Genomic DNA, 25,386 nt, shown 5'->3' on the forward strand with positions numbered 1-25,386 from the left:
GCCTCCAAATTTTTTTTTTTTTTTTTTTTGGTCTGAGTAGCATAATACTGGAAGTAAAGCACAAAATTTCTTACTTCTGTTTCGTTTTCTTTACTTTTGCAAGTGTAAATCATGTATTTATTAAAGTGAGCGGTGAATTATTGATCTGATATCACGTTTAGAAGATAAATTAAGTTGAGTTATGTTTAGAATAAATTTATAAATAATCTAAAACTAATCTGATACATTCACAACTAGGCTATTTGATACATCACTAATAGGTAAGACTGTTAATAAGAAATGAACAAACATTACCATCCTGGCAGTGCTTCTAACAAAGTTGATTGTTTATCATTTTTTTCTAAGTCTATTTTTTTGTGAGAATATTAATATTACACTCATTGTTGCTTTTATTAGGCATATCATTATTATTTACGTAACAACTGTCATTGCTATCATCAGCGATCATAATTACTATTTTATCGATATTATCATTTCAATCACGTGTATTTTTATCATTATTACTGTTATTATTCTCGCTGTTATCATTGTCATTAAAGTCATTCTTGTCATCAAAGTTGGTTTCTTCTTCACCTTAAGAATATGTAAATTGTATTAGAATGAAAAAAAAATAATCATATTGAGATTATTGTATGATTCCTTTGAAATAATTCCATCATCACCGAATTAAAATAAATGTTAATTTATTAAATATTGATTTATAAATAAATATTGATGCGATTTTCTGATTCTAAGGTTAATCACAACATCAAGAGATTTGAGACAAAGAAACTAACATACCATGTACCAGTGTGGATTCCGCAACCTACAAAATGGGCAAAACTATTGGTTTTAAAAAATAAGAAAGATTGACAATAACCTGAGAAGAAAATTTTAGAAAGAAAAATTGTTATATTATCTTCATTTCAGAATATTTATTTATACAAAAAGGGGATAAACTAGTCTCCTACTTTTTAGTACCAAATTCCTAAACTGTTACAATTCAAAAATTTAAAGATAATAACTAAGATTTTGGAAGATCATTATATCTTTATCTGAATAAATATAAAACTAATTTGAAGTAATTTATCTCATAGAACTAAAATAAAAATGATTTTATCTGCTGAATTTTGAAAAAGTCTTCAATGCTAGAACTAAAATGTCAAATGTTCAACACTCTTCCTTAGCATTTTTGTGACAAATATCAATCCTTTCTCTGAGAATTTCAAACCTTTTCTTAGGTAATGCTTTTGTAAGCATATCAGCAAGTTGATCTTCAGAAGAATAGTGAACCAGAACGACTTCATTAGATTGTTGAACTTCTTGAATAAAGTGGAACTTGATATTGATATGTTTTATCCTGCCATGAAATAACGGGTTCTTTGAAATTGATACTGCAGAAAGATTATCATATTTGATTTCTGTTGGACATTTTTGTTGACAACAAAGATCCGTTAAGATTTTCCTTAACCAAATGGCTTGATTCACAGTCGAGGTTGCAACAATATATTCAGCTTCAGCTGTTGATTGAGCTGTTGTTTCTTACTTTTTTGAGCTCCATGTAAAGATATCAGAACCCAAAGAGAAAAGATACTCTGAAGTGCTTTTGAAATCATCCAAACAGCCTCCCCAATAGTTGGCTGAATATCCCCCAATGGCTTCACTTCTTCATTTTCAGCTCTTCTATACATAATACCAAGGTCTATGGTACCTTTTAAATACCTAAGTATACATTTTGCTGCTGAATAAAATTTTTCAGACGGAGAATACATGTATCTTAATAAAATACTCACAGTAAACAAGCTTCTCTACCATAATGACTGGTTATGGATTGTATGGAGCTGGTATTGGAGGAGAGCCAGGTATCCATTTTCTAGGGTAGTTAACAAACTCATCTACCATATGGTACAATCAGTCAATATACTCCTATAAGGACATATAATCGGGAGGTTGCTCTGATGAAGTCTATCCACATCTCATCTTACAACCCTTCATTCAAAAAAGAATGAATTAAAGTATTTCAAAATAACATTTCCTACTTCTCAACACCCCAATAGTTGTAAAAATATCATTTTTAAACTCTAAAACCTCATGCACAAGGGACAATTCTAGGAATGTGGGCTCTGATACCACCTATTACGCCTCGACGCTCGATGTGAGACGCAATTCTAGCTCATGTTATTTTCATGCAGTGGGCTCACAAAATATATACATGTATAAATAAAAAAATATAATACAACCAAACATCCCATATGATACTATAGTAACTATATATACAAAATATAAGGTTAGAATTTAGAGTCTAATAAAACAAAATAAAACTTCTCGAATATGCACAAAATATACAAAAACAATAACCATTTTTACAAGTTCTACTCGTGTAGCAGCAGTGCTGACTCGTCATTCTCCTCTGAAAAATATTAGGGTGAAATTTAACGAGTTTCACTAACTCAATAAACATTTCTGTCCTCTAAACTTAGATAAGATTTCATGCAAAACACACAGTATAAGACAAATGCAATAGTGATGTTTAAATGCAAAATTCATTTATTATTTTCACCACTTCACATGTTTCTGATCGAATTTCTGAATCCTCTCGAATATCATATACAATCCTCAAATGTATATCCACCTAGTCTCGGAAGAACATAGATACACTCGAATATCATTCATTATCTCGAAACATAATCACATACACATGAAAAATCACATATACACTCGAAAGGTCATTCTAAGGTTTCATCGCACAATGTCGTTTATGTCTTCATCGAGAGAAGGCGAAATAGATCCTCCAATCGTATGTATAACACACACACACACACAAATCTTACAGTGGATACAACATGTACGTTTACTAAGTGATTCACACTCACATATACCTATCCACGTCTAGCTTAGGTTTCACACTCTATTCATGTGCAGGTTCACCATACCCGCTGAATTTCAGCCACACACACAGAGTCATCTCCTCGATTCAGACTAAACGAGAAAGTATTCAAGGTTCTTATCCTATTCACTCCTACCCTCTCAACCCAAAATTCTTATCTACTTACCTTTTATTCCATTTTTTTAATGAATTTTATTTAATTGATCATTTCACAACTTCAATTATTTCTGTTCCTGTCTATTTTTACATTTTTATTTTATTTTATTTTTTAAAATTTTCATTTAATTTAGACTTTTCTTAATTTTTAATTTCGTATTTTATTAGTCCAAATAACTCTTAGTGCATTGAGTTTACTTTCTGGTTTCGTCTCCTTATATGGCTCTAATTACTTAGGTTTACTAATCATAATTTGGGCTCTATTTTTCACCAAAAATTAGGTCATTATCCGTTCAAATTTCGAAATTCATAATTTTTATGAAATAAATACACTTTTTCAAAATTCAAATCCGGTTGAGATTTAGAAATACTTATACTCCTATGCGTCTTCCTGGATTCGTCTAAATGTATAAAATTTTCTGTATTCAGGATATAAATTTATTAAAATACTTCAAAATACTAAAAATTAATTTAATCGAATTACGGGTTCCAATGATCACCTAACGAAATACTCAAACTTTTTAGGATCCGTACCCGAAAAATCTTTCGGTTTTTCGTTCGGCGAATTGAATTTTCGTTTTCTGAGAAAAACTTTTCACCTTCGTGAATGGCGAATTAGAATCCCAAAAGGAAATTCCTGGCTCCATTCCCGCGGAAGACCTTTTGACTTCCACGATGGGTGGGTTTTTCCAATTCCCGAGGAAACCTCCTCGATTCCCACACAGGTGGGTGGCCCCGCTAAGCTCGCGCAGCCAGCCTGACCACGCCTTTTTCTTCCCTTTCTCTTTTTTTTTCCTTTCACTTCTTCCTTTCCTCTCTCTTGTCTCTCTCTCGGCTTCCTCGCGTGACACTACTCTTCTTCCTTCTCTCCCTAATCGCTCCTCTCTCTTTTCCCTCTCCCTTTTTCGGCTACTCTTCAAAATGAAGAGTAAACCCTAATTTTCCCCCTTTTATACCAATTCTTCCTAACCGTTGGATCTTCCTAACTTGATATGGATCGTCCGTTCTCTTTTTAAATCTCAGCCATCTGATCTCCTCAAGCGGTCCGTTCTGGGCCGTCTATTTTTTCTGATTTCCTTTGCCCCCTTCCACTTCTACTTATTTGTGTTTTTACCCCATTTTTTCTTACATGCTTTTATTTAAGTCATTGAAATTAATTAAAAATCCCATAAATTTGTAAAATCTTTTTATTTAAATCCTAAATTTAATTTTATTTATTTATTTACATTTCTTCTATTTAATTTAGGGGATGGATGTTGAGTACTCAGTACCATTGTCAGACGGTATCATTTTAATCCTCATATTGCTTTGGTTTTCAACATAATTTTTCAATTGTTGAAACATAGCAAAAACTTCACTTCTAACTTTGAGAAAATAGATCTAACACATTCTAGAATAATTATCAATGAATAGAAGAAAATATCGATTACCATTCATTGATGAAACTTACATGGGTTCGCACACATCTGTGTGTATGAGCTGCAGTTTTTAGGATGCCCTCTAAGTTTCACCTTTTGGAAATAGTAGCTTTGCCTTTTTGCTCAATGGACATACGTCACAGTCATGAGATTCAACTATAATTTTTGGCATATTATAAACAAGATTCTGTTTTATGAGTTTGGCTAAACTCCAATGGTTGAAGTGCCTAAATCTTTTATGCCATAAACTTGAATCATTCATATTTGCACTTGTATAAGCTTTGTCCACATTCCAATCCATAGCAAAGCTTTTTTCTTTCATTTTTATTGAAAATAATTCAGCTTAATAATTGTAAAAAACAATGCAGTTTTTCTTTTTAAATTCAATAGAATATCCTCTCTCCAACATTTGCCCAACACTCAACAAATTTTAACTGAGTTCAGGAACATATAAAACATTATTAATAAGTTTGGTACTTGCAGGTGTTTGCACTTCTGCTATACCTTTCCATTTGACTTAAAGAAGATCTCCATTGCCAATTCTCACAGTGGTTCTAAATCTTTTATCAAGGTCTTTGAAGATTGTTACATCAAATGTCATATGGTTCGTGTATCCGCTATCAATGAGCCAGCTGTTGTTAGTACTTATGCTTCGAAAGCATGAGGTAGCAAAGAGTTTCTATTTGTACTGCTTGAGCTTGTTGACCACTTTAAGAGTCTTTATTCTTTCTTTTGTACACCTTAGTGATATGTCCGAGTTGTCTGCAAATACCACATATTGCATTTGGTCTCCATCACAATATTTCTCCAATGAATGATCTTTTTGCAGTACTTGCAGGGTATAAATTTTTTCTTGCCATCACAGCCTTCATTCTTCTCTTTTGACTTTTTGGGAAACTGTTGCTTGCCTTTGTTTCCTTACTGTTGGTTTTGGACATGAAAGGCTCCTTTAGTAATTTTATCTTGCCGTAAAACCCTCATTTGTTCTTGTGCTTGAAGAGCATTCATCAACTCAGCCACTGAAATATTATTAAGATCCTTGAACTTTTTTAGAGAGGAAATTTTGTATTCAAACATCTCAGGAAGTATTACAAGAACTTTTTCCACAATTCTTTTATTTGAAAAATCCTCGCCAAGCTAGTGAATTTGATTGACAATCAAGGAAATTCTATTTGAGTATTTGCTGATGGACTCATCTTCCTTCATGCTTAAAGCTTCAAAATCCTTTTTCAAATTCAAAATCTGCACTTGTCTGGTTTTGTCACTTCCTTGATACTTGACTTTTAATCTATTCTAAGCCTCTTTAACAGTCTTGCATGCCATGATCCTCGAGGAAACTGAATCTCCCATTGAATTTTGAAGAATAGTTTTGGCTTTGGATCTTTTGGCTTTTTCTTCAGAATGAGCTTTGATTTGTGTCAAAGTAAGATCACTCGCGAGTACAAGTACAAGTATAGGTCTGTCTTCTATTACTACCTCCTAAATATCAAAGGCTTCTGAATAGGTTTGCATTTTTATTGACCAAATTTGGTAGTTTTCACTTTTAAAGGTGTTTGGGGCTGCCAAGGGAGGCCTGTTGCTCACTGACATTTTGGGTTTAATTTTTTTTTGGAATTTTCCTCACAAATTCTCTAAGACCAAGAAAGATTGACAGTAACCCGAGAAAATTTTGGGAAGAAAGATTGTTATATTATCTTCATTTCAGAATACTTATTTATACAAAAAAAAGATAAAATAGTCTCATACTTTTTAATACAAAATTCCTAACCTGTTACAATTTAAAAATTTAAAGATAATAATTAAGATTTTAAAACTAGTTTGAAGTAATTTATCTTTTGCAATTAATATTTAAAATGATTTTATCTGCTGAATTTTCAAAAAGTCTTCACTACTAGAGCCAAAATGCCAAATGTTCAACAAAAACCAAGTTTTCTTTGGTTAAAATCTGCCGTATAGCAAATATTCTAAAAATTGCTGGTCACAGGGGCAGAGATGGAATCAAAACAGAGAAATGGAGCTTAAAAAATATAGCTCTCTCATGCAAAGTAGCAATTCCAACTATAACGTCTTCTGAATATTTTCAGTACAGGAAATGAACACCACGCAAACTTGTCATCTATACAAAGATTAACAGGTGAAAAGAATTTGAATAGATGATAAAAGCATCACCCTAAAATCCACACAATTTTTTTGGGGTTCCCTTGTATGCAACAAGGGAAGCAACTCCCACGTTAGTTTTTGTTTCCTTTTTAAATAAATTCTTCACAGTTCAAACATTCCACCCTCTCTCCTTCTCTTTATGATTCTGCTTCTGCTGGATTTCCTTTGTTCCTGCTCTTCTTCCACTGCCAAGCAGTACCCTATGTGCAAACCTCCCCCTACTTCCAATTGATACTCTAACTTTCTCTGTTCCTACATTTATACCGCCTCTTCTAAGATGCTGCTGCAATGGAGATTTCAATTGAATTTTCTTTTGAAGGCTTCTTCTTAATATGGTACTTAGCTTCTTCCTGCTAAACTTGATTCCTTTAGGACTGTCACAATTTGTTTGCTCAGTCAAGCAGTTAGCTTCCAATCCCTCCTCTTCCCCTTCTCTCACATCAACTTGACATTGTGAGAATGGTAAGAATTGTGGTGGCAGAGAAGCTAAGCTTGGTAGTGGGATCAATGAGTTGCGCCTCATAACTGGCGCTGCAGGGACTCGCCTTGCAGCAGTGCAAATAGATGCCCTTCCTGTCCTCTTGGGCAATTGTGGATGTTCAGACATCTCAGGATTGTTTTCTTTTTCTGCAGGGTCAATATGCTTGACAAGGCTATCTGCTGGAGAAGCCAGTTGAGGAGTTCTGTAGTTGTTCTCTGCAAGTTGCCGAGTTGAATTTACTTGCTCTTTCATTACTGCACCATATGCTGGTTCATTCAAATTCTTATTACTTCCTAACAATCTATTTGCAAGTGGTGGTCTTGATGGGGCAATATTTTGATCTTCATGTTGTTTCATTTGTTGTTGTTGTTCTGCTATCTTGGTGTCTATATGTTGGCGTGCTAACTTCCTCTCAATTAGCAACTGTGATTCAAGTTCCTTGACCTGCAAAACAGACCCAAGAAAAGTGAAATTTCTTTAGGAATAAGGACAAAACCACGGAAATGAAGGTGATTTCAGGTCCAATATTTCAGTAAGTTCAATATTTTCTGGGGGATTGACTGTACGATCTGATACCTTATCTTGAAGGTTCTTATTTTTCAGGTCTCTTTCTTTTATCTTTAACTCTAATCCGTGGACTGTATCCTCCATTTTCTTGATCTGTACATCTTTGATCTTCATATCTTGCTTTGATTTCTCAACCTAATCAGTAAACCGCTGAGATTAATAGAACATAAGTACAATGTGCTTAACAAGCGTGGATGATAACAAGGAAAATATCAGGTTTTACCATCTGTTTATATCTCAGAAATTCTGTATTATCCAGCTGCTTCCTTGCTGGACCCAACTCTACCCCTCTAACTCTACTTGCAAAGTTCAGTGAGCATAGTGTCTCACCTAGATCATTTTCATTAGGACTGATCTGTACAAACATTAGTGTCTTTGAATCTCCTCCTAACAAATACAAATCCACTCATCAGAATTATATCCTTGAGTCTGAATAACCTTGAAAAGACCACTAAAAAATATTGAATTAGCAGTAAACTTAAAGGAGGCCAAATTCTTTTTCAATTTTTGAAGGATACTGAAAGAAAAGTACCCAGAGAGTCTTGAAGCAGGTGGGTGAGCTTTGAATTCCTACAAAGAAAAGAAAGATGGCAACTTTCAGAGCCAAAGGAACAACAATTTCATTGTTGATTACACATGCAAACTAATTAACTAAGGAATCATCTCTGTTCTTTAACCTGAAAGGGACATGGGGGCATTTAGATGCAAGAGCAGATATGACATCACCAAGAGCGGACAAAGATCTGTTAATACTTTGAGTTTCCTTGAGCCGTTCTCCTTGCACTTCAGTCTTTGCAACTCGTTCACTTCCTGCTAGGTCCACTAACCAAAGCTTACTCTTTGTGCATTCTCCATTCAACAAATTCTCCCCCTTCACCATTACACAGTGAATGCTGCATGGAGAAAAAACATCATATCCTTGTTTCACAATGTTTCCAAAAGCAATTAACATGATCTACATAAAAAATGAGATTGAATTTGGATGAACAAACCAATGGGATCGACTGCTGTGCTCATTTGCATTTGTTGAACCGACAGCCCTTGCTTTACTGCCAGTTTGCAAGACCTCCCAAACCTCACTCATATTGCTTACTTGTGCTTCTACTAATCCTGGCACGTGATGTATTCCTTCACCCAGTTGCCTTATCTCAAGCCTAAAAATGAACATATCATAGTTAAAACTTTAAAAAGTTACCTCAGGAAATTCCTAAAAATCTATTACTTGGAAAGGTAACAGGCAAATAGTGCCAATGTCGTAGCTGCTGCTGACCACATGGCTCCGTGGTTTTTGATCAAGTGATGGAGAAACCTCGGAGACTGAGACCTCTCAAATACAAGGATTTGATTCCGAAATTCCCATTTGGAGAGAGAATATTCAACAACCGTACAAAAAGCCTTTCAGAAAAAGTTTCTCAACTATCTTCAAGGGAAATCAGGAAATAAACAGATAACAATTGTTTGCCAATATATAAACTATATCCAAATTATGTAAATAATTGCTTTTGTGTGGCATGAAGTTTAGTTGTAACTATCTCCTGACAGCAAAAACTTATCCTACTTTAAGATGATATTTATCAAGCTTTCTTCTTTCAAGACCACAAAATGTAATAACAAGTCATTAAGTAAAAAAAAAAAAAAGCAGAAATCTTGTCAGGCTTTTTAGCTAGAAAATATCATCTACTATTGATAGAAAGTAATAAATCATCCCAGACTCAATTAAAGACCTTGTCATCTATGTGTGACAGTCACCTAAGGTCCCTCAAATTATCTCACGCAAAACAATATTATCAAACTTAAAAGTGAAAAAGGTGTTAGAGGCTACAAGATAGTGAGAACTAGGAAATAACTTCAGGTTCACATAAGGCACCTTTTTGCAGCTGCTCCTGACTGAGAGCCTGGTACCAGCAAATCTCTTATTTGCTCATTATAAACTTCTAAGACACTAACTGATATATTATATCGATGTTGCTTCTCTCGTTCTTTAATTATGTAAAACAATTCATCAAGAGTCCTATAATTTACTCCACGTGCTTCTTCTGTACCCTCCATTGTAAAAGTTTTTCCAGTACCAGTCTGCCCATATGCAAAGATGCAAACATTGTATCCATCTAGGACTGAGGTGGCAAATGGAGCAGTGTCCTCAAAGATGTCAGCTAAACAAAAAAATTACCAATAAACATCAGATAGTCTATTGAAATTTATGATCTTGCACGAGAAGCAACTTTCAATACTTTGATTACCTTGGCCTGCTTGAGGGCCAAAAACAGCATCAAACTTGAAAGTTTTCCTGGGCGCCCCATTAGATAGAACAGTGAGCTCACTATCTTTCGCTGATTCAAAATCAATTGCCATAGAAGCACCTCCTGCAACTTCTTCGGGGTTTAAGGGCCTGCACCTGCAAAAGACTCTTATGTTTCCTGAAAGCAGGTTTAGTGATGTTGTTAAGGCTTCTCGATTATTGAAGTTGTTCCATTTCCTATCATTTAGATCCACCAAACAGCTAACCTTTTAATTCTAAAATCTTATTGTAGAGTTCTTTCCTTTCTTTAGCTCCCTGGACAAATTTTTTCTTGAGATCTTCATGCAAATCTGCTTGCTGATTTACTATTGAAAAAGGAGTGTTAGCACATAAAGAAGATTTTAAATAATAAGGATGAAGTAAATTCCAAGATAAATTATTATAAGGACATTTGAAAAACTTACTTCTAGATTGGATGATAGAGCCTATTTTATTGAAATCAGCGAGGAACTTTTTAGAGGCTTCTGCCTCCTCGGATAGCTTAATTTGCTCCATTCTCATAATCTATGATATGGAAATGTTTAAAAGAATGAACTCAGATTTTCTGTTGGTCAAATATATATCACAAACTAAGTTCAAATACCTTCAGTTTCCTTGTCAAGTCTCTCAATGATGAGAACCATTTGCTTTTCTCCTTCACTTGCCCTTCAATGGCAAAAGCTACAAATTGACAAATATCAACAGGTTGATTGTCAGATAATTATTATGTTTAAATAAAAATTAATAAAGGAAAGATGAGGAAAGGAAAAGAAAAGGAGTAATTTTTAAAGGAAAAGAGAGGGAAAGTATTTCATTTATTTGGATAACTAAAAATTGAAAATGAAATGAAAGGAAAAGATTGTTCTAGTATTTTGCTTGGTTTAACTTTACATAGGAACAGAAAAGATTAATTGTGAGAAAACAGTCAATAAACTTTATTAATGACAGAATAACAAGTTGTGCAGTAAAGATAAAAAATAAATTTTTCCTTCAAAAATTTTGAACTCTTTTCTTTTCCGTTCCTCTTTTTCCAATTTGGAAGAAGAGAAAAATTAGAGTTTTAACAGAAGTTGTGGGATGTTCACCACCCTCTCTCTTTTTTTTTTCTTAACTACTAATTATTTTTTGTTTTATTAAGTGTAAGGAATGTGAGTATTCCATCCTTTCATTTACTTTAGCCCACTGCCCTTGATCCAAATATTGTTTGAAAGATGGTTACCACACAGAAGAAAGATAGAATCATACCCAATGACCCAACATGCATTGACTTCCGCATAAGCTCATCTTGGAGCTCTCTGAGAGAATTCCAAGTTTTTTGACATTCCTTATTTTTATGTTGATTCTCCCTCTTAAGCTCCTCCAACACACGCCTCGTCTCTGTTAGTTCCTTCCTCTGACATTCATATTCTCTTTTCAGCATTTGATAATCTCCTTCCACCATGCAGTCAGTAGTATCCTGCAACAAAATCATTTTTTAGACGGTCCACCTTGTGGCTCTTCTCTAAATTGAACTTATATCTACATATAGTATAAAGTCATATTACCTCTTCTAACTTGGATTCTGCTCCTTGGGTCATTTCAGCAACTTCCAGCGTTTCTGCTACTTCAGTATCTGACACAATAATTGTTCATTAAAGATAATGAGAGCTTTTAAATGTCGACTCTCAACATACACTAGGAAAAAGCATCTATCGAAATCAGTGCTTAAAAGCATAAAGTGAAAGGCAGGAGAATCTGTCTTCAAATAAGTTGGGCGTCCATTGGGATCAAATATGAACTATGATTACAGTCTTTCATGATAGAATCTTATATGGGTTGGCACCTCCTTAGTGCCTATATTTAATAATAATTCATACTTTTTTATTTTTAAAAAAATTTATAGAAGAATCTTGGCTAAAAAATTCGTAAGCCATCAAGTTAAAATCAGTAAAGAAATAATGGGCAAGTTCCACGTATTAACTGGAGCACCTTTTCTCACAGAAATTCCGCATATGATTGGGCTCCCCATTACTCCTTCGAATCTAATAGATAGCCCCCCTTCACAATCAACAAAAGCTGATAGATCAGATATGACCAGAGGATTATGTTCTCCTACCTGAGCATATATATCAAGGGATGACACAACCTACAAAATCATCAATCACCGTGATCAGATAGAGTAACATGCTTCATCTTCACACTTACAGTTTTTAAAATAGCTCATTTTTCATGTATGTTTACCTTCCTTTCCTGTATATATACATTAAACACTCTAATGCCAGGAGGGCCATTAGTAAACACAATCTCAGCAAAATGCAGATCAACCATGTAGCTTCCGGGCTCGAATAATTGAAACTTGTAATAGGAGTTTCCGAAACGAGCTGTTTGGTACAATGAAACTCCCTCTTCATCAGCAATTATGGCATCAGTTCTTACAGTATCACCCCCAGCAAAACAATAGTCCTTCGAGAAACTCACACTTCCCAACATCACTCCGTCATTTGTACATCCACAATTGACGCTTATAACGGGAAGGGAATCATTTTCTGAGCTGCCTTTAGTTGCTGTTGGTGGAGGAAGCGAGAAGGAAGATTCAGGAGACAATTCTTTGCTGAAAGTTTGGCAGATTGATGAAAATTTAACGTGCGGAGTCTTTTGTGTATGTTTGGAGTCAGAGCCATGTATCCCATTTTCTAAAGAAAGCTCAACGGAACAATTTTTGTTCTTCAACAATTCAGGGGAATCTCCATAAACATTTCTCACAATATCAGGGGAACCAGCACATATAACCAAATCAGGAGAAGTTAGAGAAAATCCCAACACCGACCGACCTGGACATAAGGGTTAATTCGATCAAATTGTAGGAATTTCAGATAGAAATTGTTAAAAATTAAAGTATTTTCTTTTTCTTCTAAAATTAAACAGCGGAAACGACATATTTTATACCATCAATTGGGTTCCCAGGTTCTTGCGTTCTTACATATTCTGAGCTTTTATTGTACCAAGAAACATCTACATCAACAGATTCTCGAAAAATTAAGTATCAATAAGACATTCCAGTGCAATATCGTAGAAAACGCATAAAAAATGAACAAAATCTGAAAATTATTTGACAGAATTACCGTCATTTATCTCGGACTTAGAATCTTGATCAGCCATTGTCGAATCTTTCAAGCTAGGTGGTGCCGTCAGTTCTATTGCTACATGCAGTTGAAAGGAAATCAAGAAATCAGATGGACTCAAGAGTAAAGAAACCAATAGATTCCGAATTGGCTTATCTTTGTGTAGAAATCTTACACTGGGAGCTGCTTAGTTGCCAAGAAACATCAGTGAGGAGAAGCGGGTCATGCCATTGATTATCAGCATCCTCCATTAACAAAAGAGAGAGAAGAGTATAATGGTTTTTAAGATTAGGGTAAATTTCAAAGAAAATTTAAAAGGAACAAAGAGAAAAGCTTGTGGTTTTTAAATCTTTCTGGCAAAAGGGCGCTGATTTTGGTAAGTCATTGAATCTGAGTTTTTGGAGGTAGACGACCGTTGGGTTTTGAAATTTGAAATTTGGTAACCGGGCACTGGTTCGCTGTGTGATCAAATAAGGAATCCGAAGGTCACGGTTTTCTAAGCAACTGCCACGTGGCAGAGATTTTATTTTCCTCGCGCATTGGAGCTTATACCGTCCGTATTTCATAAATTGTTAAAAATAAATTTAAAATTATTAAAAATATCTTTTAATTAAGAAAAATTTTAAAATTATGCATTTGAAAATTCTTAAAATAAAAAAAGATTTCCAACTCATTTTGATTTTCATGAAAAAAATTATTATTTAAATTTAAGTTTTGAAAATTACTTTAAAAAATATTTAAATCTGCACAAAAAAATTAAAAACAAAATTTAAATAAATTTACAAAATTGTCAAAAGTGTACTACAATAATATGTTGTGCTGCTGCACAAAGATATTCCGTGTAGACGAGTGATTTTTATTTTTTTAAGGATTAAATTGTAATATATTTTTGGATGAAACAGTATGCATAAAAACCTAGATGTTTCTTTTTAATTATTTTTAAAATTGTATTTTGCCAATATATATATATATATATATATATATACACTAATTGATTTGAAGAAAAATGTCAACTACAAATGTATAAAATTTAGGGTTACTACTCCTAAACTTTATTCTTTTATCATTTAACCAAATTGTTTCTTTTTTTTTTTAAATTAGAAAGACTAGTTTCTATTTATATTATGTTGTAGTTATTTCAATTAAAAATATATATAATCATTATCAAATATTTTTTATGTCATAATTTGATGAAATTAAATCAAATTTGATTATCTTAAGTTAAGAGTTATCATTTTTTAATTTAATAAAAAAAATATCAAGTATGCTGTGTAAAATTTAAAGTTACTATTCCTTAGTTTTATTCTTTTACCATTTAATCAAATTTCTTGCTTTAAAAGAAATTAAAAAAAATTGTGTTGGATTTGTATCTTATTGTGTTTATTATAATTAAGAAATCTGAAATATTATATAATATTTTTTAATTTAAATATAGCGTTTTATTATTACATTATCATTAATATACTAATAAATTAAAATTTTAAAGTAATTAAATTAAATATTATATGTTACTTATTGTTAATTTATAATACATTCATAAAGTTATGTAAAAATTTTAATGATAGTGATAAATTACTTTTCACAAAAAAAAAATTTGTTGAAGACAAAAAACAAAGGAGACATATTAGAAGGTTATGTTAGGTTTGGTTGGTTGGCAGGAAAACAAATGGGTTTGCAATTATTTTTGTAGGGAAGAAGACTGCTCATCTATCCTTAAATGCTAGTTTTAGAATTAAAATTAGGTTTATTAATTTCTATTGAAATTAATTTTGATGCATTTAACTCAAAATCAAATATTTATCTATTCGAATTATTTTAACAATATAATTCAAATATTTTAAGATTAACATTTAATACATTAAAAATAAATCTCACTCTGTCCTATTTTTTTAAAAAAATATTTTTTCCTGTATTAACATAAATAAGTTTTAAGAAAATTAAAGTATAAAGTAAAAATTTGAATCAAAATGGACTACCAAATAGAGATTGTATTTTTCATCTAAATACATTGAATTTAATTCGTCCAAACATGATCTTGAATATATATAGATTAAATTACCTATAAATCAACTATAATCTTTTTATAAAAAAAAAATTCTAAATTCATTTTAAATCCTAACCGGTTTAATTTTATTGTAACGACCCGGAATTTAAAAGAAAATAAATTTATATATTAAATACGGAAGGGAAACAATAGAGTTTAGGATTTACATTCCTTACACAATAATTTAGAGTACCCAATAGGATTATGAGAACGACCATTCTGAAATAATAAACAAAATCAAGAAAATAAATAAAAGGTAATATCCTGAGCATTCTAGTACGAACTTCACTAGCCTTTGAAAAGAGTCTGGGTGGTGAACTATTCACAACTCTCTTGTTGATCAGGATCTGGGTCTTGTTCCTCTTGATATGAAATAGTTAATGAAATGGTGAGCTACATTAACCCAGTAAAAATATTACACTACTCACCGATACAGAAACTAAAAATTGGTAAAAATTATAAAAACAACCAATTGAGTTCTTGATTTAAATAAATTCATTTATTATAAAAAAAACTATTTATTGCATATATTTATCGTTTGCGAGATTTTCAAAATTGACATGTAGAGACAATAACCCAAATAACATTCCAATCTTATATTCAAGCGAGTAACAACAATAATTTTTCCTCTTTATTTGCTTACTGGTATTCTTGGGAGCCAATAAGGATATTTCATTAAGCGTGAACTATTATTTAACATTGTCAACTAACCGGCTGACCTCATACCCCGTCTGGTATGAGCACCAAGAATACCATCCATCAATAGCCCAATCGGTATGAGGGTGAAACAGACCGTCCACATACTCCGTCCAGTATGAGTGCCAAAAATACCAATTCTCGATAGCCCGTTCGGTATGAGGTGACGTTCACAGTAGAGTTTCCTATGTACCTCGCCCGTCTACTATATCTTAGGATATCCAATAAGATTATCATTTATTCATTCACTTAACCAATCAATTTTTCGTTTATATTTAATTTTTAATTTTACAATTTAACCGTAAATCAACGCAAAACAAACAATACATGCATCAAGGAAACACAACTGAATAATTTTACAAATTTCAATATATTATCATGTATTTAAAGCTGTAAAATCAAATAATCAGTTAAACAGGATAAAAAATAATAAATTACCAGTTCTGACTCTATTAGTAACCTGTAACTAATTCTCGAAATTTTTTAAATTACGTAAAATATCGTATTATTGATAATTAAATTTTTATTTCATAACAGAGAATAAGGTAATGGATTCTTACTCAAATTGGTGTCCGAAACACCAAAATTTCTACTGCACTTACTTGCGGTCCCTGGGTTTTCTGAATTTTCCTGCAGATATTAAAACATACTTCACGTACTTAAAAATCTAAAACCAGTGTTAAAAATCTTTTTCAACCAATTTTAGAATTCTAGCACGGTGTCGCTGCCGTGCTCTGACGACAACACTGCTGCCTACGGCGGCGGTTTGCCTCAGCCTAGCCATTTTCGAACAGTTTTGGCCAGTTTTGGCTGGTTTTATAATCATCACTGCAACAAAACACGTTATGGGATCTCGGTTGGCCCAAAAAACTCAAAAAATAAAAACTTACCAGCGGTGGAATTTTTCAGTGTGGCAGCTCTACCGGCTCACCTTTGCGGCTGGACGTTTTTCTTCGGTCAAGTTGTTGAAAACAGAATGGTGAAGACAATGATGGAAAAATCGTATGAAATAGGAAACGGGAAGGGGCTCATCGGAGGCGATTTCGAGTTTTTTTTGCAGCAGCGCAGCTAGGCTTTACATGCAGTTTTCGGCTCATCCACTGTTTTTTTTACTCTGATTTGGCCATGGGGGTATTTGGAATCAAATTATGAGAAAATAGGAGAATTTTTACCTTTTTTGACGGTCGGAGGTGGCTCTGTCGCGCGGGGGGGGGGGGGGGGGGGGGGGACGGTCGGCTCTCTTCTCTAGTGACTGGTTCTTCTTCTCTAGCATGAGGCTAGCGGCTATAGTTTGAGTTCAGTGTGATGCGAGATATTTATACCTGTCTTCCTTAAATCTGGGTCGTTCATCGCGTTTGATCTCGATTGTCTGATCGTGTTTAAAGAGAAAATGAATCTGGACTAATTATCGCGATTTGATCTTGACCGTACGATCGTGTTTGAGGAGGGAACGGATCCAGACCGTTCACATGTACAGGAATGCATTCGGGTTGTTCGATCGCGGGCACACGAATTGCTAGTGTAGCCTTCCGCGTGGCACCAAGTCAGCGTGCCTTACTATGCGGCGTGCTCCGGTTCGTCAGGGTTGCTGACTGGGGGGTCTTACGTAACCTAATTTTTTTAAATTTCGTTTTGACCCCCGATTTCTGTTTTTTCTTTCAAAAATACCATCTGAACCCAAATTTTCACATATTTTTCCCAAAATTATATTTAATTTTATCATTCACATTTTTTTTCCTAATTTTACATTAAATAGAATTTTATAAATTTAAAAATTATATTTTTATATATATATTTTTAATTTTAAAATTAATCCTGGGCCAAATTCTGGACTCGAGTATTACGACTTTCCTCCCCTTAAAAAAAATTTGGTCCCTCAAATTTGTCTCTCTCACACTCAATCAAACAATTGGGGATACTAGGCTCTGAAATTTGATTCTACCTCCCATATGGCATCTCTCTGTATATGATTCTGCGATAAGACCTTAACAAAAAGAATTTTCTGGTTGCGGAGTACTCTGCTCTTTCAGTTCACAATACCCACCGGTACCTCCTCATATGACAGATCCTCCTAGAGTGAAAGGGGCTCATGTGCCAAGATATGAGAGGAATTCAGGTTGTACTTGTATAACATAGACACATGAAACACAATATGAACTCTACATAGTTCTGGAGGTAGTGCTACTCTATAGGCGGCGGTGTAATTCTGTCTAAAATTCCAAATGGCCCAATAAACTGAGAATTTAGTTTTTTCCTCTTGCCAAACTTACAATTCCCTTAAAATGAGTGACCTTAAGGAACACTCGATTACCTTTCTCACATTTTAAATTCCTCCTCCGGTTGTCCGCATAATTCTTCTGTCTGCTCTGAGTCATCTGGATGTTCTCCCTTATCTTAACTATTTGGCTGTAATCTCCTCCACAAGACCTGGGCCAAACAATTTTCTATCACCCACCTTTTCCCAACAGATTGGTGATCTGCATGGGTGGTCATATAACGCATCGTACGGATCCATGCCGATACTTACTTAGTAGCTGTTATTGTAGACAAACTCTATTAAGAGTAAATAATTATCCCAGGTCCTCGAAGTTAAGAACATAAGCTTGGAACATATCTTCTGGTGTGCGGATCGTCTTTTCTGATTGTCCATTGGTCTGATGGTGGAATGCGGTACTAAGGGACAGTTTCGTTCCCATGACTTGCCAAAAATTAGACTAGAACTAAGAAGTGAACCTGGGGTTCCTGTCGGATACTACTATCACTAGCACTCCATATAACTTGACTATCTCCCGGATATATATTTTTACTAACTTGTTCAAGGGGTCGGTCATTTTAATGGCCAAGAAGTGGAAAGACTTGGTGAGCCGGTCAATAATTACCCAAATAGCATCATGTCCCGAGCGTGCTCTAGGCAATCTTGTCACAAAATCTATTGTGATGTGTTTCCACTTCTACTCTAGAATTGGTAATGGTTAAAGTAGTCCGCTTGGGTGTTGATGCTTTGTATCTTGCTGACATACCAGACACTTGGAGACAAAGTTGGCCACCTCTCTTTTCATCATGTTTCACCAAAATCGGAATCGCATACTTTAATACATTTTAGTACTTTCGGAATGCACGATAAACTTTGAGCTATGAGTCTCTATCATGATGTTCATTTTTTAGCTCACTGTCATATAAAACACACACCTTGTCCTGAAATCTGAGCAACCCCTCGGCAGAAACTCAAAATTCTGAATCTACTCCATGTTCTGCATCTTTTTTTAGGACTGTTAGGGTAAAATCGACGGATTAAACTTCCTTTATTCTCTGAATCAACTCAGGTTGAATAGTCAGGTAGGCCAAACATGTAACTCTCTTCAGGTCCTGAAGTCATACCTGTTGTGCGACCTCTATTACCCTGCATTTTGAAACCATTAGGTGAGATAATATACCTATACTTCTTCTGCTGAGTACGTCGACTACTACGTTGTCTTTGCCCAGGTAATACAAGATGTTGCAATCGTAATCCTTGAGGAGTTCTATCTATCGTCTCTGACGCATATTGAGATTCTTTTGAGTGGATATGTGTTTCAAGTTCTTATGATCGGGTATAAATCTAAAAAGTCTCCCCATACAAGTAATGACGTTAAGTCTTCAAGATGTGGATAATCGTAGTAAGTTCCAAGTCATGGGTGGGGTAGTTTTTTTCATGATTCTTCAACTGCTTGAACCTATAGGCTATGACTTTCCCATATTGCATAAGAACACGACCCAACCCCAGGTATGAGGCATTACTATAAACTGTATATCCACCTGTCCCGCTTGGCAAAGCCAACACAGGTGCAGTAGTCAACCACTTCTTTAGTTTTGAAAAACTCTTTTTACAGTTCTCGCTCCACTCAAACTTAACGTTTTTCTTTGTGAGCCGAGTCAAAGGAGCAACTAGGCTAGAAAATTCTTTCACAAACCTACGGTAATAAAATATCATTCACAGAAAGCTACGAATCTCCTTGATCGAGGTAAATTTTTTCTAACTGAGCACTGCCTCAACTTTTTCAAGGTTCATTGACACTCCATCCCTTGATATGATGTACCCTAAGAAAGTAGTCTACTCGAACCAGAACTCACATTTACTCAACTTTGCATACAACTTCTTTTCTCTGAGAACCTGCAAAACCTGAGTCAGATGGTGAGCGTGTTACTCTCTGCTTTTTTAATAGACCACAATATCATCAATAAATATAATGACGAACTGATCTAGCAATTATCTGAAAACCCTGTTCATAAAATCTATAAAGATGGTTGGTGTGTTAGTTAGTCTAAATGGCATGATCAGGAACTCATAGTGTCCGTACCTGATTTGAAAAGCTATTTTGGGAATGTCTTTTGCCTTGATCTTTACTTGATAGTAACTTGAATGCAGGTCTATTTTGGAGAAGACTTGGGCACCCTATAACTGATCAAAAAGGTCATCGATCATGGGGAGGGGGTACTTGTTCTTGACAGTGACCATGTTCAGTCCTCTGTAGTCAATACATAACCTTAATGTCTCATCCCCCTTCCTTATAAATGTGACTTTAGCATCTCAATGGGACACACTATGTCGAATGATTTCACTATTCTGTAATTTCTTGATCTATTTCCTCAACTCTTCAATCTCCACATGACTCATGCAGTAAGGAAAAACTAAGATAGGCTGCATGTCAGGCTGAAGGTCTATGGTGAACTCAACTTTTCTGTCCATTGATAGTCTAAAAAGTTTATCAGTAAACACATTTGGAAAGTCTCGGACTACCGAGATCTCTTGGATGCAAATTTCTTTCTTAAGTTTGCCTAGTTAGAGAAAACAACTGAGTTAAAATGCTATGTAATAAGGAAATTACTATAAGAGAATAATATTCAAAACTTTTATTGGCTTGTAAATGACTCTTTGTTAGGAAGGTTAAATACAATTTTTCTCGTGGGAACAATTCACAGTGACGTAATACGTCGCTAACCAGTTCATCTTTGAAAATACATCAGGGTCCACTGTGTCAATCTCAATCAGGTCCATCATGGGTGAAACCGAGCCCCTTGGAAGAGGAGCTAGATGTTGCTGAAGAGGGACTGGGTGACCCTATAATGGTGTCGGATGTTACACTGGAGGCTCCGAATTGGATTGCGACGGTGTCGGATGATACGACGGAGGAGCAGAGTTACATCGAGGTGGTGTTAGATCCTCTCGTTATAGGGGTGGCTCATAGTGTGGAAGTAGAGGAGGGTCAAACAGTTCCCTCCTCTCTTCTTTGGCCTACTAAGCAGAGATGAGTCTCTCTAAAATCTCAAAGAACCGATCGATATCCTCTCGAAGCAACCCGTCTTGGGCTGTCCTGTTCAGCAAGGGACCTCATCTTTTCGTATTTTTGTACTTATTTTTTACAAGGAAGAGTTGGGCAATAATTCGTATTTGGTGTCATAAGGAATGGTTCCGAGAAACGCGGCTCTGATACCAATTGTACCAACCCATAACTTAAAAGGAAATAAAGTCATGTATTAAATGCGGAAGCAAAACAATAAAGTTTAGGGTTTACATTTCTTACACAATAATTTAGAGTGCCCAATAAAGCTACGGGAATGACCCTTCTAAAAAAATAAATAAAATCAAGAAAATAAATAAAAGACGATATGCTGAGCATTCTAAAACGATCTTCACTAGCTTTTGAAGGGAGTCCGGGTAGTGAACTATTCACAACCCTCTTGTTGATTGGGATGTGGGTCTTGTTCCTCTTGATATGAAATAGTTAATAAAATAGTGAGATACACTAACTCAGTAAGAATATCACACTATTCACCGATACAGAAACTGAAGGTTGGTAAAAATTAAAAAAATAATCGATGGAGCTCTTGAATTAAATAAATTCATTTATCATAAAGAAAACTATTTATTGCCTATATTTACCGTTTACGAGATTTTCAAAATCGACCTGTAGAAACAATAACCCAAATAACATTTTAATCTTATATTCAAGTGAGGAAGGACAATAACTTTCCATTTTATTTGCCTACTGGTATTCCTGGGGACCCATTGGGATATTCTACTACGCGTGAACTATTATTCAACATTGTCAACTAACCGATCATTCCATACCCCGTCTGGTATGAGCACCAAGAATACCATCTCTCAATACTCCGTCCAATATGATGGTGAAGCGGACCATCCCCATACCCCGTCCGGTATGAGACAACATTCATGGTAAGGTTCTCTATGTACCCGGTCTATCCACCATCTTCTAAGATATCCAGTAAGACTAACATTCATTCATTCACTTAATCAATCAATTTTTTTATTTACATTTAATTTTCAGTTTAACAATTTAACCGTAAATCAACGCAAGACAAATAATACATGCATAAAGGAAACACAACTAAATCATTTTACCAATTCCAGTATATTCTCATGCATTTAAACCTGTAAAATCAAACAATCAATTAAACAGGATAAACAAAAATAAATGACCGGTTCTAGCTCCATTAGTAACCTGTAATTAATTCTCAAAAATTTTTAAATTACGCAAAATACCGCATTATTGATAATTAAACTTCAATTCCATAATAGAGAATAAGGTGAGGGATTCTTACTCGAATCGGTGTTCGAAACACCAAACTTTCTACTGCGCCTACTTGCAGTCCCCGAATTTTTTTAATTTTTCTGCGAAAATTAAAACACGCTTCACGTACCTAAAAATACCCTAACAAACTCAAAATCGGTATTAAAAACCTTTTTCAGCCAATTTTAGAATATCGGTACGGCGGCACTGCTGTGCTCCAGCGATGGCACCGCCGTCTGCGGCGGTGGTTTGCCTCGGTCTGGCTGTTTTCGGCCAGTTTTGGTCGGTTTTATACCCATCTCTGTGATAAAATACGTTAGGGGGTCTCGGTTGGCCGAAAAAAGTCAAAAAAATAAAAACTTACTGGTGGCGGGATTTTCCGGTACGACGGCTCTACTGGCTCACCTTCGCGGTTGGATGTTTTTCTTCGGTCAACTTGTAAAAAACAGAATGATGAATATAATGATAGAAAAATCGCATAAAACAGAAAATGAAAAGGGGCTCATCAAAGGCAATTTCGAGTTTTGCTTGCGGCGGCGCTGTCGGGCTTTACCCGCGAATTTCGGCTCATCCTTTGGCCATGAAGGTGTTCAGAATCAAATTCCGAATGGATAAAAGAATTTTTATCTTTTTTAGCGGTCGGAGGTGGCTCTAGAGCGGCGGCGGTTGGCGGTTGGCTCCCTTCTCCGGCGATTGGTTCTTCTTCTCCGGCGTGAGGCTGATGGCTAAGATTTGGGTTCGATGTGATGCGAGATATTTAAACCTATTTTTCTTAAATCTAAACCGTTCATCGCGTTTGATCTCAACCATTTGATCGCGTTTAAGAAAAAATGAATCTGGACAATTCATCGCAATTTGATCTCGATCGTACAATCACACTTGAGGAGGAAACAGATCCGGACTGTCCATGCGCGGGGGACCTCATCCGGGCCATCCGATCGCGGGCACGCAGATTGCCAGTGTGGCCTCCCGCGTGGCACTAAGTCAGCATGCCTTGCCATGCGGCACGCTCTGGTTCGTCGGGGCTGCTGACTGTGCGGTCCTACATGACGCAATTTTTCTTAATTGCGTTTTAACCTGCAATTTCTGATTTTTTTTTTCAAAAATATCTCCCGAATCTAAATTTTTACTCATTTTTTCTAAAATTATTTTCAATTTCATCATCAACCTATTTCTTCCTAATTTTATATTAAATAAAAATTTATAAATTTAAAAATTATATATATTTTTTTAATTTTAAAATTAATTCCGAACTAAATTCGGGACTCGGATATTATATTTATATTTTATATAAATGTATTAGATTTACATAGAATCAAATGCGTCTCAAATTTATCTTATTATTATCTATAGTAAAAAATAAAATACACTAAATGGTACTAATGCCGAAATTTCACTTTCATGGGATAACTTGTCTAGTATGGCCTATATATAATTTTTTCTACACTCTAACTTTATCTTTTGAAAGTGCTTAGAAAAAGCTCCTTACCTAAAAAAAAAAAAAAGGAAGGTGCTCAAAAAGCAGTTTGGTAGTTATGGAAAACCTTGTCTAGAAGGAAAGATCTAAGAGAATTCCCTTGCAGCCACGGCAACGCCATGAATTTAATGCAAAAAGTTGGAAGTCGGTCGTGTGGTTGGCAAATCATTTTCAGTACTGTGTTTTCGAAATTCCATGAACTTCCAAATTAATCCATATGCACCAAAATGGAAACAGTCACATCAATCCATACACACCCTTATTATAAAATGGCATACCCATTACCACCTTTTCCTTCATCATCAAAACCCTTCTTCTCTTCTTCTTTCCCTCAATGCCCATTAAGTTTCCTCTCTCTGTAAGTTTTTGTTGAGTAGATAGATGGATGTTAGGAGATTCTCCATTGAAGTAGCACCGCTACGGTTCATCTCTATCAAGAGGAGGCCATTGGTGAAGATAATGGATACTATTATGGAGGAAGATTGATAGAGATTGTTCTTGCTCCCTATAATGGCCTCTATCTCTTTTCTTTTTCTTTACTCTCCTTTCTTTTTCTTTTACTTCTTTTTTTCTAATTTTGGAGGCTTGTATTTTGGTAAAGCTTGTGTGTTATTATCAGAGATGGAGGTGCCATTTTCTGCATGTTGGAGAGAATGGCTTGAAGAAAGAAATAAGTAGAAGTTCCATGGAAAATCTGGATAATGAATAAATAAACCCTCAGACGTTTTCTTTGTTAACTATTCCTTAACTGGATCGTTGGAGTTTTTTCATAAGAAATTGAAATTTTGAAGCACTTTCATATGTTTTTATTAAAATATTATGTTATAATTATGAGCAACGGGCGCAAGATAATTTGTTTTAATTAAAATGCTGTGTTTTGATTAAGGTGTATATATTATCTAATTAATAAAAAATATATTTTTTTTCTTCACTGTTATTTATATACATAACATATAAATAAATTGAAGGTTTTTTTTAAAAAAAAATAGATAATTTGTTTTCATTAAAATATTATATTATGATTAATGCGTATTGTTATTTAATTAATAAAATATAAAAATTTATTAAAAATATAATTTTTTTTTCTTTCTCTAAACTTAAGGCCATCTTCTGTGCAACACTGGTGAGGTGGTTTGTTTTCATTAAAATAAACATTGTATTATAATTAAAAATATATATAAATTTTATTAAAGAATATAAATTTTTTTCTTCTCTGTTGTGTATATGCATAGCATATAGACATAAACTTAAGATCAATCTTGTGAGCAACAAGTACGGAATAATCTATTTTTATTAAATTATTATGTTATGATTAATGTATATGTATCATATAATTAAAAAAATATGTAATTTTTTATTAAAATTGTAATTTTTTTTTTCTTCTCTGTTGTACATATATGAAGTAATCTTGCAAAATTTCAGTTAACACAAATTTATTATTCGAACTGGAAAAGAAAAATACAAATTTTCACTAGTTCTAGACTATGTTTAGGATGAAGGGCTCTTATTCATGAAATTCATTGTGAATTTCTACATAAAATGATGATAATAGTTCTTAAAAAATAATTTCATA

General features: G+C 34.4%; 1 protein-coding gene across 2 annotated transcripts; it reads right to left on the bottom strand.

Annotated features, from left to right (window-relative positions):
* Positions 1-6,452: 6,452 nt before the first annotated feature.
* LOC110806316 (Di-glucose binding protein with Kinesin motor domain-containing protein) lies at positions 6,453-13,449 on the bottom strand. 2 transcript variants are annotated; one of them, XM_022031123.2, is made up of 18 exons: positions 13,203-13,445; positions 13,028-13,105; positions 12,852-12,917; positions 12,147-12,736; positions 11,895-12,051; positions 11,471-11,538; positions 11,172-11,382; positions 10,531-10,607; positions 10,352-10,451; positions 10,154-10,252; positions 9,889-10,065; positions 9,516-9,801; positions 8,641-8,802; positions 8,326-8,541; positions 8,181-8,218; positions 7,872-8,035; positions 7,658-7,783; positions 6,453-7,525 (listed from the first exon to the last, which is right to left on the bottom strand). In XM_022031123.2, the coding sequence occupies exons 1-18, from the start codon at positions 13,276-13,278 to the stop codon at positions 6,710-6,712; spliced, it is 3,507 nt and encodes a 1,168-aa protein (XP_021886815.1). In that variant the 5' UTR covers positions 13,279-13,445; the 3' UTR covers positions 6,453-6,709. The 2 variants fall into 2 exon arrangements, with proteins under 2 accessions (XP_021886815.1, XP_088074501.1); XM_088218375.1 differs by lacking the exon at positions 6,453-7,525 and having other exon boundaries at positions 7,659-7,798; positions 13,203-13,449.
* Positions 13,450-25,386: the final 11,937 nt, after the last annotated feature.

This window comes from Carica papaya, chromosome 4, assembly GCF_054855325.1.
Source record: "Carica papaya isolate Zhongbai chromosome 4, ASM5485532v1, whole genome shotgun sequence".
Lineage (NCBI taxonomy): Eukaryota > Viridiplantae > Streptophyta > Magnoliopsida > Brassicales > Caricaceae > Carica > Carica papaya.